This window comes from Nilaparvata lugens, unplaced genomic scaffold, assembly GCF_014356525.2.
Source record: "Nilaparvata lugens isolate BPH unplaced genomic scaffold, ASM1435652v1 scaffold6381, whole genome shotgun sequence".
Classification (NCBI taxonomy): domain Eukaryota; kingdom Metazoa; phylum Arthropoda; class Insecta; order Hemiptera; family Delphacidae; genus Nilaparvata; species Nilaparvata lugens.
Genome location: NW_024092135.1, coordinates 1 through 17532, shown reverse-complemented (window position 1 = coordinate 17532; position 17532 = coordinate 1). Strand labels below are relative to the sequence as shown.

The 17532-nt window shown below is 35.2% G+C and overlaps 1 protein-coding gene across 1 annotated transcript; it reads right to left on the bottom strand.

Annotated features, from left to right (window-relative positions):
• Positions 1-1862: 1862 nt before the first annotated feature.
• Positions 1863-17425, bottom strand: LOC120356283 (brefeldin A-inhibited guanine nucleotide-exchange protein 2-like; the record flags this gene model as incomplete). The annotated part of the gene is given in 7 exon segments (XM_039445197.1): positions 1863-2081; positions 2083-2122; positions 7452-7632; positions 9883-10014; positions 11381-11470; positions 14239-14417; positions 17291-17425. Coding segments are annotated over 7 exon segments (976 nt in total), but the record flags the coding sequence as incomplete, so codon positions are not given.
• Positions 17426-17532: the final 107 nt, after the last annotated feature.

Sequence of the window (17532 nt, the reverse complement as noted above, 5' to 3'; positions counted from 1 at the left end):
CCCCTGAGTCCAAAAACATGATTTTTGGGTGTTGGTGTTGGTGTGTGTGTGTGTGTGTGTGTGTGTCTGTGAACACGATAACTCCATTCCTAATTAACCGATTGACTTGAAATTTTAAACTTAAGGTCCTTATACCATGAGGATCCGACAATAAGAGATTCAATAAAATTAAATTCAAAATGGCGGATAATGGCTGGAAAACCATGTTTTTCACGGTCTTCTCGAAAACGGCTCTAACGATTTTCTTCAAATTTATACCCTAGATAGCTATTTATAAGCCCTATCAACTAAAATGAGTCTCATTTCTGGGAAAATTGCAGGAGCTCCGTAATATTCCTGAGAAGAATGAATTTTGTTAAATTTCTATCACGATTTTCTCAAAAATGACTTCACCGATTTTTTTCAAGTTCATATCCTGTATAGTTATATATCAGCTCTATTACTGGCATGAGTCTCCTTCCTGAGAAACTAACAGGGGGTCCCCCCATCCTTGAAAAATTTACTTTGTAACCTCCTTCTCGTGCGTGAGGTAGGTAGATAGAGCAGATTATTCAAAAGAACACTTGATATTTTATTTGTAAAACAGCTGTTTTGACAACTTTTAAAAAATCCTCAAATTTCATAATTCAAACAAAGGAAAATGTACTCTGAAAACAATAACAATAGTATAATCGTAGTTCTAATTATTTAGCCGCCAATCGGCATTATGTTAATCCCCTAAATTATCCTCGTTTAAGAATGAGGCTTATAGATCAATGAGCAAGGAAAGTTGTGTGAGTGTAACACACCAGATTTTTGCTATAGTTGGCGCATCATGAAATGTGGACAGAGAAATGGAGTGGACGATGCCGTGAAATACAGAGTGTTTGAAAAAGAACTCCCTAGTTTTAGGTATACATTTAATGTGAAATTAATGAAAAACTTCACCAACAAGTGCATACAATGAAAGAGAGAACCTTCAAGTTTTGTTCAACATCAGTACATTTCAACATGGGATCCTTTTGTTGCCCTGCACACGTCGATAAATGATATTCAAGTTCTAGCCATATATTCACCAACATATCTGGGTAACTGTCCCAACCGCCGTGACTATTCTTTCCCGTAAATGGTTTATGTCTCGGATTTTTTCACTGTACACAACATGGACTTCGTGGTGGCCAAGCAATTGGACGAGCTCTCCCATCCACCTTCCCAGAAAGCGAGTGTCAACTGAAGGACTGTTCCCTGGCGCCATCTCAAGGTCAAGCAGGTCTGTCAACTGAAGGACTGTTCCCTGGCGCCGTCTCAAGGTCAAGCAGGTCTGCCAACTGCAGGGGGACAAAGCTTAGACAGTTGCTGAGTCAAACACCACAAACTAGAATAGTGTATATCACTTTTTACAGATTCTATGACACATCAAAACTAGGGAGTTCTTTTTCAAACAACCTGTACTTTTAAAAGGTTTTATTGAATTGCTTAGAACTATTAGGGCCGGTTTCCGAGCTCGGGATTTAGCTAAGTCCTAGACTTTAAACAGCTGGAGTCAGAAAATGGCTTTCCAAAACGGGGCGTAGTCGCAGTCATTGTCATAGTAACGTTTGAATTAATTTCGAAAAACTAGAAAATTGAACGCAGAATAAAATAGAGAAAAAATAGTGTAAAGTTTCAGCTAGTTTGAATTATTTGAGAATGTCTAATTTCGTTAAAGGAGAAATGTTTCCAATTATAGAAATGAGAGAATAAAAACTACGACTACTGTTATAAAAGCTGCGACTACGCCCCGTTTTGGAAAGCCAATTTTCTGACTCCAGCTGTTTAAAGTCTAGGACTTAGCTAAATCCCGAGCTCGGAAACCGGCCTTTAATATTTTGAGTGTGACTGACTTATACCGGTCGTCGGGCATCTTGAGTATGCGCGTTAGCACCAACAGTAGGAGACAAGTCCAGGCGTCGCGATGCGCCTCCGACTGTAGACGCAGAAAGTAGTCGAGCGCCTCGCGACACACTAGCAGCAGCCGCGACTGCACGGCCGGCCACGCGGTCGCACGCGACTCGTCGCCGCACATCTTGAATAGCACGCGCAGCGCGCACGCCAGGCTCTGTCTCCTGTTGCAGCAGGTTTGGCTTCTCTGTGCCCTTGAAACCTAGCGAAACCGATGCAAGTTAGTTTACTACTAACGAAATCGATAGCACATTTACAAAATTATTACTCTCATATTAATAGACTCAGGAAATCCATATAAAAATTATTGCATAATATAGTAATAAGAGAAACGATAGCATGAGAAGAAGAGATAATAAAATATAGATAATAAGACAAGAGATAATAAAAGACATCGTCAACACAGATTTCAAGAGTATATTCGTGCAGGAGGAAGTCATCTTGAAGAAGTAATTGTCAAAAGTCTGGAGTGGCGCACTCACACAACTTTCCTTGCCGTTATGAAAATTGATTACCTGACGCTAGTGTTCACGCGCATCTCAAGTCTACTATTAAAAAATCTGAGCCAGCTGGTGACAGGACAATAACACTGGAGACACACGATGTCTGCTATCTCTTTATAGTGAATGATTTAAAAGAATCAACAGTTGCCAACAGTTTGCAATTAAATAATCACATTTTCTCGAATGTCGAGCTTATTTTCAATTTTAGGTGAAAATGTTATTGAACATTAATTGTGGAGATTTTCATGCTAAATCTTTTCCACTTTGAATTTTTTGTTTAAATTGTATCTGAAGCCTGATAATTGGGAATCTAAAATCAAACTTTGAATAGATGGGGCGGAGCTCCTGAAATTTTTACAGATATGGGACTTGTGGCAGTTGATAGAATTTATCAGTGACTATTGTAGGTATAAACTTGATCAAAATCGTTAGAGCCGTTTTCGAGAAAATCGCGAAAAACCCTGTAAATTTTAATTGACTCGATCAAAATAATCTGTTTTGTTGACATGAGATGGTATATCATAATATTCAATTTTAATAATTATTTTACAGTTCTAAGTGATTAGTGAGTGTTATTTTGTTATTCAATTTGGTTTGTAAATAATCTAAATTAAAACTTTTTTTGTTTTAAATGTTGAGACTGAAAATTGAACCTGAATTCAAGTGTATGGAACATAACCTAGGCTACTTTCTGAACTATTTATAGTGTATAAATCAAAATTCCGGGAAGAAACAGTTTTGAGCTGTGCATGTTACTCCTTCCCCAATCATTTCAAAGAATTGTGTTCTGTTTATCAATAGTTTATAGATAAATAAATAAATAACGAGTGAAGCTCGGTGCCCCGATATTGTAAGAATTAAACAAATAACAATTTTTATAAAAAGTTACTCATATTATTAAAATTGAGTAGTTCTATAAAATAGAAGTGTTCAATTCCATTACTCAGTGGAAGAATTGGCCTGGTTTTCACTAGTAGAGTTAGTGGTCGAGTAACTGGCATACTAACTCTACCTATCTCGGTAGCTAGTTAGCTCACTCTACTCTACTTAATTGGTCGAGTAACGGTTTTCACTACAATTGAGAATAGTAGGTGAGGTGTGTTGTCTAGTGAACAGAACCAACCATAAAATGTCAATACTTTTTAATAAATTAACACTTGAACTTATTAACACTTTTCAATAAATTAATACTTTTTAATAAATAATAACAATTCTTCTTAAACTTGATAGCCTACGGCACGACTCTACTCTACTAGCTCGAGACTTCTTTCATTAGCATAGTAGTGGTAGAGTAGAGTGAGAAGCGGTGGTGGGGGAAGCAAGTGTTAGAGTACTATCCCTCGGTGCTATACCACTCTACTCTACTAAAAGCTAGTACTCTACCATGAACGTTTTCATTGGAAGAGTTCACAAGATAGTTGGTACTTGCCCAGGGAGCTCTACCACTAACTCTACTAATGAAAACCAGGCTACTAGCTCGAGACTGTTTTCATTAGCATAGTAGTGGTAGAGTAGAGTGAGAAGCGGTGGTGGGGGAAGGCGAGTGTTAGAGTACTATCCCACGGTGCTATACCACTCTATTAAAAACTAGTACTCTACCATGAACGTTTTCATTGGGAAAGTTCACAAGATAGTTAGTACTTGCCCAGGAAACTCTACGGGTGATTGTGGCTCCATCCATGAGTGAAATGAGCAAATTTCAAGCAGTAAAAAAAGTTCAAACTGTTCATCTGCTTTGTTTGTTCACATTTGAAATGTCATCATAACCTGACTTCTCATTAAAAATATTTTTGAATTCAAGATTTTTTAAATTCAGTCATACATTTATTCTAACTGATTTGGAATGGACATCAACATTTCAAACACCAATTTAAGCCTTCAGTGATCCGTTGTAATATTGAAAAAGTGATGAGTATTTGTTTTTCTCGAAATTTCCTGATTTTAAAATTGTCATATGATTGATACAGCTCCAATATTTAGAATAACATATGCAAATTAAACCTTGAAATTTACCAATTTCACTCAGAGATGTTGCCACCACCACCCGCCTCTCCAATTTGCGTATACTATAATGAAAACCAGGCTTTAGGCGGGGTGCACACCGGAGAAACGCATTTCGTGAAGCTCTCTTTCATGAAACTTGTTTCATGCAATCCGTTTCACTCGCGCATGTATACAAAAGAAACGAAAGCTTAATCTTATCAGTCGATTGCGAGCATCTTTCGTTTCACATTTCCTGAAACTTGTTTCATGAAACGCGTTTCTCCGGTGTGCACCCCGCCTTAGAGTCTTGATTAAACAGAATATACTGCGTCGTACACCTCTTTCCTCCAATACAACTTAATTACTGTTCACTTGAACAAGTCGAAATGCAATTTGAAACAATTGACATACCTGCTTTCCACAGGAAATTCCTGCGCTCATGATCGTAGTTGAATGACTTGGCAGTTTGGACCGATGAGAATAAATGAAACACAATATACTGTATCGTACATCACTTTCCTCCAATTCAAGTACTAATTGATGTTTACATGAGTTTGTGGATTTGAGTGAAATTTTCAATATTTTTTTGCAATTGTGAAGGAAGAGTTTTGTTTGGATTCGTATTTGGAAATTGATCAATCTAATAAATTCAAAATTGTAGTAGATACATTTTTTGGACTCAAAATTGTATACGAATTATCATTTAAGTTACGTAAGTAGCATAACCTTTAGACTGTGTATTCCAAATTAAGGTTTGAAGCAGTTTTGGGCAAATGCCTGTTGTTTTTACCTGAATTGTATTTGCATATGAATAAATAAATAAATAAATAAATAAATAAATAATTAATTACTGTTAACTTGAACTAATCAAAATGCAATTTGAATGAGACTTTAGAGTATTGATGAAACATAATAAACTGCACCTCATATAGTTCACCTCTTTCCTCCAATTCAAGTACTACTTAATTACTGTTCACTTGAAGCAAGGTCTATAAATACAGGTCATGACACTCGTGTTCCTTATGGAGCGGCCATTATGTGGGGTCTCCATGGCGGTACATTTGAAATATTCCAATCTACTCATAACAAAATCATGCATTATGCTTTTTAAAAACAATATTCTGGTTCAGATAATATGTGAATTCAGGTTTTCGAATTTTAATAATGAAATTTCAATAATAAATGGGAATAATTCATTTTCTTATTATTAAAGATTGTTCTTATTCTTGTTACTTGTTATGATTCATAAGGCATTGGGACAAAAGGCTAACCTCAAAAACAGTTTCAAGTTCCCAATCGAAAAAACAACAATTAAGTTCCTAGTTGGAATCTAAATATTATTATTCTGTGGGAAGAATTTATTTTACAATTCAAAGCCAAGCAATATTCCTTGAACAGTCATATTATATTAAGCGAGCAATTTCTGTATTTATATATCTGGTTATTTATGTTCAATGGATCTCGAAAACGGCTCCTACGATTTTCACGAAATTTGGAACTTAGTAGGTTTATGATATAAAAATTCGATTGCACTAGGTCTCATCCTTGGGAAAACTCGCTGAACAACAATAAAAGGATAATTCATTCTTGTCTGAAACAGCTGAGACTTTCATCGTCAGTAAAAAGTGAGCGAGTGATTCTGTGGAAAATCAAAATATCGCATCCCCGAAATTCATAAGCTGACGTATAGCCAGCTGTAAAATATAAACACGATCATTTTAGAGAATTGTGTTCTGTTTAACAATAAATAAAAATAACGAGCGAAGCTCGGTGCCCTGATATTATAACAAAATAACACATCATGTTGTTCAATCTATAATGATAACAGCTGATAAATTTGAAAATTGGTAAACTAGAACCTTAGACCAGTTATAGAATAGACACGCTGGGAAGTCTAGCCTCTGAAGCCAACATCTACTGCCATATCACCCTATCGTGACGTCACTGTGGTGACGTCACGCATCGTATTGAAAACTTTCAGATTGTGTCTATTTCAGATTCATGGTGTTTTTAGGTTATTTCTAGCTACAGTTAAGATATTAAGTTCAAGTTATAAATTTACAATATTACATTATTATTGCAAGTAAATTGCATTTACTGCAGATTCACTTAATGAATGTAAATAATAGTTTCTCAAGTAGAAAAGTGTTATCTATGTTGAAAGCTGCTATGGAAAACAATGTAATTAAACACCACAAACACTTACACAACAAACTCTACAAAAAAGTTTTTTACTTTCCTTGCCCTATTACCATAGGTAAAGAAAGTATTGCTTTCCGAAAAAAAATAAAGTACCCCAATTTCTAAATTTCCATACGTTTCAAGTTCCCCTGAGTCCAAAAAAGTGGTTTTTGGGTATTGGTCTGTATGTGTGTGTGTGTGTGTGTGTGTGTGTATGAGTGTATGTGCGTCTGTGTACACGATATCTCATCTCCCAATTAACGGAATGACTTGAAATTTGGAACTTAAGGTCCTTTCACTATAAGGATCCGACACGAACAATTTCGATCAAATGCAATTCAAGATGGCGGCTAAAATGGCGAAAATGTTGTCAAAAACAGGGTTTTTCGTGATTTTCTCGGAAACGGCTCCAACGATTTTGATCATATCCATACCTAAAATAGTCATCGATAAGCTCTATCAACTGCCACAAGTCCCATATCTGTAAAAATTTCAGGAGCAACGCCCCATCAATGCAGATAGATTCCCAATTATCAGGCTTCAGATACAATTGAAACAAAAAAAATCAAGTGGAGTAGATTGAGCATGAAAATCTCTACAATTAATGTTCAGTAACATTTTCACCTAAAATTGAAAATAAGCTTTAAATTCGAGAAAATGTGATTATTCAATTGCAAATTATTGTTGATTCTATTAAATCATTCACTATGAATATACAATGGGCCCGTGTCTATTTTATAACTGGTCTCAGACTAGAACCCCATAAAATGGTGATTTTGCAATGCATCACGGGATTGTGTCATGACCTGTATTTATAGACCTTGCTTGAACTAATCAAAATGCAGTTTGAAACAATTGACAAACCTGCTTTCCAGAGGAAATTTCTGCGCTCATGGTTGGAGTTGAACGACTTGGCGAACCGATGCGACTCCATCAGACAATCGGTAAGCATCAGCAGATGTTGACAGTTGAGGTTGCGGTACATGCCCTGCTCCTCCCGCTGTTGTTCACTTAGGCTCTTGTCCTCCTTATGCAATAGATCAGCCTGCCAAATCGCAACACACAGTTTTACAATATTCGAATTTATTCACTCGAAATTCATACAAAATATTCACAAAAATCTGGTGTGGCGCACTCACACAACTTTCCTTGCCGTTATGAAAATTGATCACCTGACGCTAGTGTTCCCGCGCATCTCAAGTCTACTATTCAAAGATTTGAGCCAGCTGGTGACAGGGCAATAACGCTGGAGACACACATGAAGTCTGCTATCTCTTTATAGTGAATGATTTAATAGAATCAACAATAATTTGCAATTGAATAATCACATTTTCTCGAATTTATAGCTTATTTTCAATTTTAGGTGAAAATGTTACTGAACATTAATTGTAGAGATTTTCATGCTCAATCTACTCCACTTGATTTTTTTCGTTTCAATTGTATCTGAAGTCTGATAATTGGGAATCTATCTGCATTGATGGGGCGAAGCTCCTGAAATTTTTACAGATATAGGACTTGTTGCAGTTGATAGGGCTTATCAATGACTATTTCAGGTATGAATTTGATCAAAATCGTTGGAGCCGTTTTCGAGAAAATCGCGAAAAACCCTGTTTTTGACAACATTTTCGCCACTTTAGCCGCCATCTTGGATTGCATTTGATCGAAATTGTTCGTGTCGGATCCTTATAGTGTAAGGACCTTACGTTCCAAATTTCAAGTTATTCCGTTAACTGGGAGATGAGATATCGTGTACACAGACGCACATACACTCATACACACACTACACATACAGACCAATACCCAAAAACCACTTTTTCGGACTCATGGGACTTTGAAACGTATAGAAATTTAGAAATTGGGGTACCTTAATTTTTTTCGGAAAGCAATACTTTCCTCACCTATGGTAATAGGACAAGGAAAGTAAAAATATAGAACTAAGCGACTCAAGTCGAGAAGAGACTGCGACTCTAGTCTCTTCTCGACGCAGATGCTTGTGACGACACTCAAACCAGTCAATTCTAGTCTCCGCATTTTCTCGACTTATGCGACTCAAGTCAAGAAGAGACTGCGACTCTAGTCTCTTCTCGACGCAGCATGTGTTTTCAAATGACGACACTCAAATCAGTCAATTCTAGTCTCCGCATTTTCTCGACTTATGCGACTCAAGTCGAGAAGAGACTGAGACTCTAGTCTCTTCTCGACGCAGCATGTGTTTTCAAATGACGACACTCAGACCAGTCAATTCTAGTCTCCGCGACCTCACGACTGTTGGTAGAGCCTCGACTTGAGTTGCGTAGTAGGTACCATGCATTCATGACCTTCCGGTAGTCGCGCCCTACTCAATCACACGAGCAGTCGCGTGTTGTATTTTGTACAACATCCAATTTTCACTCAAGTGTTATGTACTCTGTTTACTGTCAAAACATATTAATTGATTGTATAATTACTTTTTCCATTTTCTTGGATTATTTTACGCCTATGAACATTTGGATGATTACCATTTATGAACCCAATAAGGTACATCAAGCAAAGCCATCAATTCTGTGTTATTGGTTCGTTTACAGTCACCGTATACAGTCTTTCCCTATCTTATGCACTGTCGCGACTAAATGGCACCTAAAGACTGAACCATTGCTCGGTTGATACTGCAACTCAGTGGAGTGATGGGGAGTAAGTTTTGGAATGCATAGGTGACTCAATCACTGACACCACCCCATTCAATAGTTTTGTGCAGCAAAAAAACTGACACTGTTGTATTTTTTACAACAGAGCGACTGCCGGAAGGTTAATAAAAGTGAGGTTATGTTCCATGAGCGTGGTGTTTTATCATTTTAGATAAGACAATAATAAGAATTAGATAAGACAATATATTCATGGTGATTATTATTAAATTTGTTACATGTGAAGTAGTGACGAATTGGATCTAATATTTTTAATAAAGTAAGGTTAGAAATGGAGTAGCATGGAACTGAAGTAATGACAATGAGCAGAGAAGTCGTAAGGTCGAGAGACTGGAGTATTCTCGATTGGAGTCGTACGATTTGAGTCGAGGTAGTGTGAGTTGAGCCTAAGTTCGCAATATTATGTGACAGTTTCATCAAGTAGTTGATATTGACAAGATTAAAAAGTGCCTTAAATAACACTTCTACTCGTATGTTAGTTGAATGCTCAATTTGATTGTAAATAGTAGTGGATGCTGATTTGGCGTGGTGCCTGGAGTTCCCCTTGTTCTTGAAATAAATTAATTACATATTATAAGTACGTAGATGACATTAAAGAATATAGCTTTAATTACCTGAGCCAATGCCAAATTTTCCTGGTCTTCTTTTCTGGAAGTGGCTGGATAGAAGATGATATTATCGATGGTCTGAATCAGCTCACGTTGCACCACACACTTGATAGAAAGACTTGAAAACAATTGATTAGTCTGGAAAAACAAAGACAAACATTTAGTCTTTTTCAAATCAAATCAAATCATTTATTTGCCATACAATAAATACATATTCAAACATAATAAAGAAAAAATACATAATTTATAATAAAAGTATAAAATAATTAAAATAAAAATTAAGCATAATAATACCAAAATCATAATTAGATTCTCAATGGTAATCCGGCATCACCAGCAAAAGGAATCAAGCCTTGCCCGCTGGTGAGAGTTGCAATCAGCTAGTTACATTGGTTGTTTCTAGTTTTATACAATAATAGAGAATAAAAAAAATAATCCACGCTTTCATGAGTAATACACTCTTTTATATTAAATTGATCGTTTTTAGGTACATCGTTGTATTTAACAACAAAACAACAAACTACTATACTACAGCTGCGTTTACACCAAAGTTATTAATAAAATGTTTATTTCTTCGTCATTATAGATTCTAGTCCTAATAGAATCTATAAGGACGGAAAAAATAAACATTTTGTTCATAACTTAGGTGTAAACACAGCTTACGATTGCTATACAACAACAAAAGCTAATAGAAATAGAACAAGTATAGAACCCTTCTTAAAAACACAACACACTTGTGTGTTTTATTAAAACTATTAGAAATCAAATGTAGCCCTTGATATTTACATAATAAAATAGTATATTTCGCACCTAGGGCCGAAAATGAGACTTTTCCGGCTCGAAATCGGTTTTCAAGTCCGAGGACTAGAAAAGATTGAGAGCCGGAAAAACATTTTTGCCCGTGGTGCGAACGCCATTTTTCGCCACACAGAAAAATAAACTATATATATAGGGTACTCTTTCCGGCCTTAGCCGGAAAGAAACCTGTTCTGACGTCAGACGAGAGTCGTCTGCAAACAATGTCTTTCAGATCTACGTAGGGACTGGAAAACAGCTGCTTTCTGTGCAGTGTGGCGAAAAATACATTTAAATGTGAAGTACATGTAATTATACAATGAATAAATCATTTAAGCCTTTTGCATAGTCAACGCTTCAACTAAATTGAATCAGCTGGTGGCTTGGATTCAGAATGAAACACATTATTACAAACGAGACGTGATATGGATTTGATCCAGTTTAAAATGGAATGGAGTTCTAACTGGCATTATTCAAACGGCACTTGGAAGTGTGAATGAGTTCATATTCAACCTTGAATATAAAATTTTACAAGCTACAGAATGAATAAAAAGAGTTGAATAAGGTGGTAAATACAAGATTTAATGCATGGAAAACAGCTGCAATTGAGTATGACAAAAAATAATTATGTTATTAGACTATATGGTTTGCTGTATTGTGATGAATAAATAAGATGATTTTTAATTAATTTATTATTATTATCAGTTACCTTATTTATGAAAACGTCTTCATTGTTGGAATTCACACTAAATGAACTACTTGATCGTTTAAGAATGCCTGGTCTTCCGGATTCTCCGACCTGAAAAAGAAAAAGCAAATTTAAAAGCTACTGATGATTGGGTGAGTATGAATATTCAAATATGCTTGGTTTGAAACTCGAAGTGTTTGATCAGCCGAAGCACAATAAGAATCTTATGACTTTTTTTGCTGACGGTGATGCCCACATGCGCTCTAGGCTTGTGCGTGAGTAATGGGAGATGAATGGACCTACAGTTTTTTAGGTGGGTTCCGAACCACCGGGAAGAGATTTAAAAACTCATGAATCACATTCAGAGGAGTTGGGGTCAAGCGGTCACCCTTCCAACGAGAGTACCAGGCGCATGAATCTTGACTTATCTAAGCGATAGCTTACAGTATGTACACATGACGACGTTTGTCGCTCGGTAAGTGCCGCGCTTGTCGCGCGTTGGAAATTGTGATACGGTACACATGAGGGCGTCAACCGCGCGCTTTGTCGACGTTTTCATGACAGCAGGCATCCGGCAGTTGGACCCACGTACTCTGTGCGAACACATGGAGTTAGAGGAGCTTACCTGTTGGTGGTTATTGTACCGTAGACACAAGGCTAGGCGAAGAAGACAAAGGCAATGGTGAGTTCATCCTCTAATAGATGACCGGTTAGCCATGAAGCTATGTAGCATTTGTGAAGCTATATCCAAAATTAAGGGAATACCCCAACAAGTTTTTCAACTACTTCCGTATGAGTACATTTGATGAACTATTATCTTTAGTTACTGAAGACATATCATCTTGTGAATGTGTTGTAAGGGATGCAATTCACCAAAAGAAAAACTCGTTGTAACATTAAGGTATTGTATTACAATTTATTACAATTCATATCACTGTATACGTTCAAATTTAAAAATGACAACAATATTTTTTATAAAACCTTTTGGAAAAAATTAGCCTAATTTAAAAAGTAATGTTTTAAAAAAATGTAATGTTCCGATATAGGCTAATTGACAAATTAATTATTCGTAAATATCAGAAAAATCCGAGTCAAAAAACACAAAGCAAGATCAAAACACAACACAAAGACCAGGGCTCAGATCACCTATTCACCTATTCCTTGCAAAAGCGTGCGTTTGACTGAGTGCATGTGTACATTCCACATTGGAATAATGCCCAGTATAGTAGCTCAAAGCGCGCGACAAACGCGGCGGTTGATGTGGAAACTACAGCATGTGTCCAATCCCATTGTTTCTATGTATGTGTCAAACGCGCGCTGGACAACCGCGCTGTCAACCGCGGCGTTTACCGAGCGACAAACGTCGTCATGTTACAGGCTCTTATAGCGCGACCACTGAGTCAAACCGCTCCACAATTTACAAGCAGAATATGCATGCAGCATTGGTGGTAACATAATTGAAGTAGAAAAAAATGAAGTAGCCTATTCAAAAATAATGAAATACCTGTATCTCATCAGAAGCATAATAAATAAAACAAATAGAAATACTCGAACACATGTAATTACACATTGAAATTAGACATTCATAACTATAGTGAGGTCCACGTTATAATTGCAGTGGAGAAAGATAGGAGAACAACGTTGCCGATTCTCTGTCTTGTCAATGCCTTCTTGACAGTAGCTGATTGATTACAGGTTTATCAATGTAATATTAATCAAATCAAATCAAATCAAATTTTATTTGCCATTTCAAATATAATACAAAACAATGATAAATGTCAAACAAAGTTAAGCAAGATAGACAATCAAGGTATTCATATAAATAAAAACTTTGTTACACAAAATAACATAATAGGCGCTGCCTGCAAAACCAAGGGTTTGAGTGCTGGCAGCGAGTACCAAAAAAATTCATAAAAAGTACAATACACAAGTGAAAGAGAAGAAAAATTAATACAATATTGTATGACAATAAAAATGTACAGAATACTGATAATATGAGAAAAGTTGAAGTGTAATACAAATGGAGTAAGTTACTGCTATATTAAATTTTATGATTGGTTGCTGTTATAAGTCAATGTTGATATATATTGTGTTGGAAGGAATATATCTGAAATATAATTGAGAATTGATACAATTATTGATGAACTGTAGTTAGTGAAATGAGATGATGGTGATATTTAATATTAATTATGTTTGTAAGAATTGAGAAGTGTTTATTGATTTTATCCACTCTGCTATTTTTTTTAGGATTTGCTTTTGTTGTTCTATTTGCTATTAAGTTTCCGTAGCAGGTTGATGAGTCTATTGCAGATGTAAGGAAATTGTCTTCGGCATACAGTCATGTCAGTTCTGGTAAATTGATAATTATCTTGCATTCGAAAATGTAGGTTCGAGCTTGAGGTGTAAATAGATTTCTGTTTTTAATTATGTATAATATTATTTTTCACAAATAGTTGCCTAACTGTTAAAATGGGAATTCTGTAAAAAGGAGATTTGTAGGGTAACGTCTGGGTCGACCAAGTGCTGCTTTAATTAAGTGTTTTTGAATTAAGGAGATTTTGTTAAAATGTACGTCCAATTAATTATTGTTCATTCTCGTTTAAAATAATCAATCATATTTTATTAAGCAAGAAATTCTATTTTTCAATAATTTCAAAATTAAGATGAAATATTTTGTCGATTAATTATTAATTTACATTTTTGAAAGTCGATCTGGCAACAGAGCAAAACCAGAAAGAGATAGCGCTATACCGCTATACGCTTTGTTGAATGATAGACAAGGAAAGTGATACCTTCGCTAATAAACATGTTATGAACATGAGCAATTATCCTTAGACAACGTTTCTGCGGAATAAACAGCCTCGGTGAAAAACACTGACCTCAGCAACCAAGTGAGCTTCAAGGGATCCGTCCAGAAGTTCGACTGGCTTAGTATCGTTGAACATATTCAACACACATCGACAGGTTTTGTCCCAAGTGTCATCATCAAATTTATGGCCATTGCTGATCACCAGATTTTCCAAACAGTTTGTTCCGGAGCGCGCCAATTGGACATTTGCTGCAAACAATTCAAAATGAAATAATAAATAATATCGAGTGACCTGGCTGACTCAGGTCTGGTGTCAGAGTTTTCAGGTCGCAACTGATCAATTTCAGGGCCTCTGACATGACCTAACGACAGCTTTTTAGGCAGCCGGGACCGACAGTTTAACGTGTCCATCCGAAACACGGGATCAAATAATCAAATAGAATGTAGACTGATGGGTGGTCTATCCGGGTGACAGGCCAAACAACATTCTATTTTATAAACTTTCCTTCTTTTACAACAAAATTTTCCAATCAGTTTGCTTTATCAATAAAAAATTTATTCAATAACATGTATCATCAATTTCAAATACATACATCAGACAGAATTACGAATTTGATTTTATTTCTCATCTATTGCTTTTTCCAATAACAATACAACTAAATTTTGCTAAATTGTTAGGTTTCATTGAATAGGAAAACAGCAAAATTCACTAATTCTCCAAAGACCGTCAATTTGCATGGCATTCAAATGAAGCGCTTAAAGTTAAAAATGGTTTCATGTATTTACGAAAATTTTATTATCAATCTATCAAAATTTAAAATTGTTTGTTTTATTCTAATTTATATTTTCAGATTGTGATTTTGACGTAACCTGTGTATAATATTTGGACAATTTGAAACTAAATTAGGAAATTGAAGAAGTTTTGGGCAATAGCCTGTCTTTTCTTTTCCGATTGTTGTATTGTTTGTGCTAACCCAATAATAATATTTAGAGGACTCCATCTACTTACAGTTCCAGCGATACAGCGATATACTTCCCTGGAGGTTGTTTCATTTTTGTTCAAAAACTAAAATATATTTTTATTGCTAACCGAATTTGTCATACTTATAAAACACGAGGTAAAAAATGATCATTCATAGACTGACTCGCCTCGAGATAATACGGTCCCTGTATTATCACTTTTTGTGTAGTGGAAGTTGATATTGTGGTAATTATCCATTATTAAATAAAAATACTAAGAAATTGTCAAAAACCAACTGGAGTTTGTGAGTTTATCAGAGATTGACAATGGTTTAACAACCGACACCGATCTTTCTAAGTATCAATAAATCTGTGGTTTTTGACAATTCTTAGTATTTTTATTTAACCGTATATTCAGGACTCAAGTATTCCAGAGGATATCAAGCTGTGTAGCAGCTATAAATTATTTGTCCACAAAGATAACTAGGGCAACTTGTAGAGGCTTGTCCTTATACCATTGAGGAGTGTTTTAGAGCATTCCAACTAACTAAACAAGTAGAGGACACATTATAAAATTTTTTTGTAACTAACTATGTATGTTAATATTGTAATTATCTAATATTTGTGTAATTGATGTTGTAGTTTTAGTTTTTTGGGAAATAAACATTTTATTTATTTATTTATATGACACCGTTCTTAAAATGACATGTTGTATGCTACTTGAAGACTGCTCAGAATTTGTGGCTTCACACAGCAAAAATAATAAATACATCACATCAAATAATGGCCCCAGAAAAATAAAATCTTATAGGTGTGAGAGGATTATATTTTGTTTAAAGTTGAGGATAAATAGAGATAGATGAATTCCAAACTCGATACATGTATTTGAAGCAAAAAATCATCATTCAAAAACGAACATTCTCCAGAAAATGTTTCAATTTCTTTCCAATAAATATATGGACATTTTCTGGGTAAACCATAAAAATTCACAAAATAATATTGAGTTGATGATAATTTACCTAATTTTGATATCACTAAATTGAGATTCATGTTATAAAATCAGCACCTGATTAATATAGGTTTGCTATGATTGTCTGTCATTAGACAAACCAAATAGATCCAACCTGCTCCAGACCCACACTGATGCCAAATTAAATGTATGCTATGAAAAAATTTAATAGACTAACAAAATATTTAATCTCAATTACAAGAATTTGTTTAAAAAATTATGATAATTTTTCAAATTCATAAAACCAAATGGCGGCTATTAAAAATTTTGTTTCCTTAATAACTCAGAAACCGTTGGTTTTACAACACAATTACAATAATAACTTTTTTAGTAAATTTAATTACCTTTCGGTTGGTACCTGATTTTTTAAGATTTGATTAATATTATCTGAGATATGGCAGCTTTAGTGATTGGTGACCGCTGGGAGTTAGTTGCAGTGCATGCCAAGGCATGGGGCTGAAGTCTGCCACAACAATGCAACAGTGGCTTCACACAGCAAAAATAATAACTTTGACTTTGCAAAAATAATGACTTTGCATGTCATTTGTAAACTCTTTTAGATTATTTCAAACAATAATAATTAATGTTACATAACCGTCTTGGCAGATCTCAGTTAATATTGGTCCAATCTTGAAAAATCTGCTACCAATCAATAGGTAATTAAATTTACTAAAAAAGTTATTATTGTATTTTTTTTAAACCAACGGTTTCTGAGTTATTAAGGAAACAAAAAAAAGCCGCCATTTTGATTTATGAATTTGGAAAGTTATCATTTTTTTTGTAACTTTGTCAAGTTGTTATACATGATTGTGCAAAGTTATAATTTCGTATTTTTAACCATAATTTAGAAAAAAAGTAAAAAAAAACAAAACAAAATGACCACTGTGTGAGTAACTGAAGACTTCCGGACAACTTAAATATGATATTAGATATGTTTCTAACCCAGGAACAATACCCTAGATTATTGGTAGGGAGTTCGTAAACACCCTGTATACTATAAACTATAAATAATTTTATTATAATCAGATGAACCTGGATTACAGTACTATAGAAGACGGTAAAACGTAAAAGCGACAACAATGCGTTCCTCAACTTGATTCATACATTGAATCTCACCATGGAAAGAATTTTTGATTGAGAAAAAAGATATTACCTTGTTGAACACACCATTCCAGCTGGGTGTAGAGATCCTTGAGTAGCAGGGGACCCAGCATATCGAAATACTGGCTGAAGACGTCAACAATAGCATACAATGCGTGGTCACAAGTTGTTGTCATCCACTCTCTTTCTATAAATTATGACAATATTGTTGAATTAGATTTGGTGCAAATTGAATTGTCACTTGATTTGGATATTGGTTTACAGCCATTGATCATAATGATATACTGGATTGAT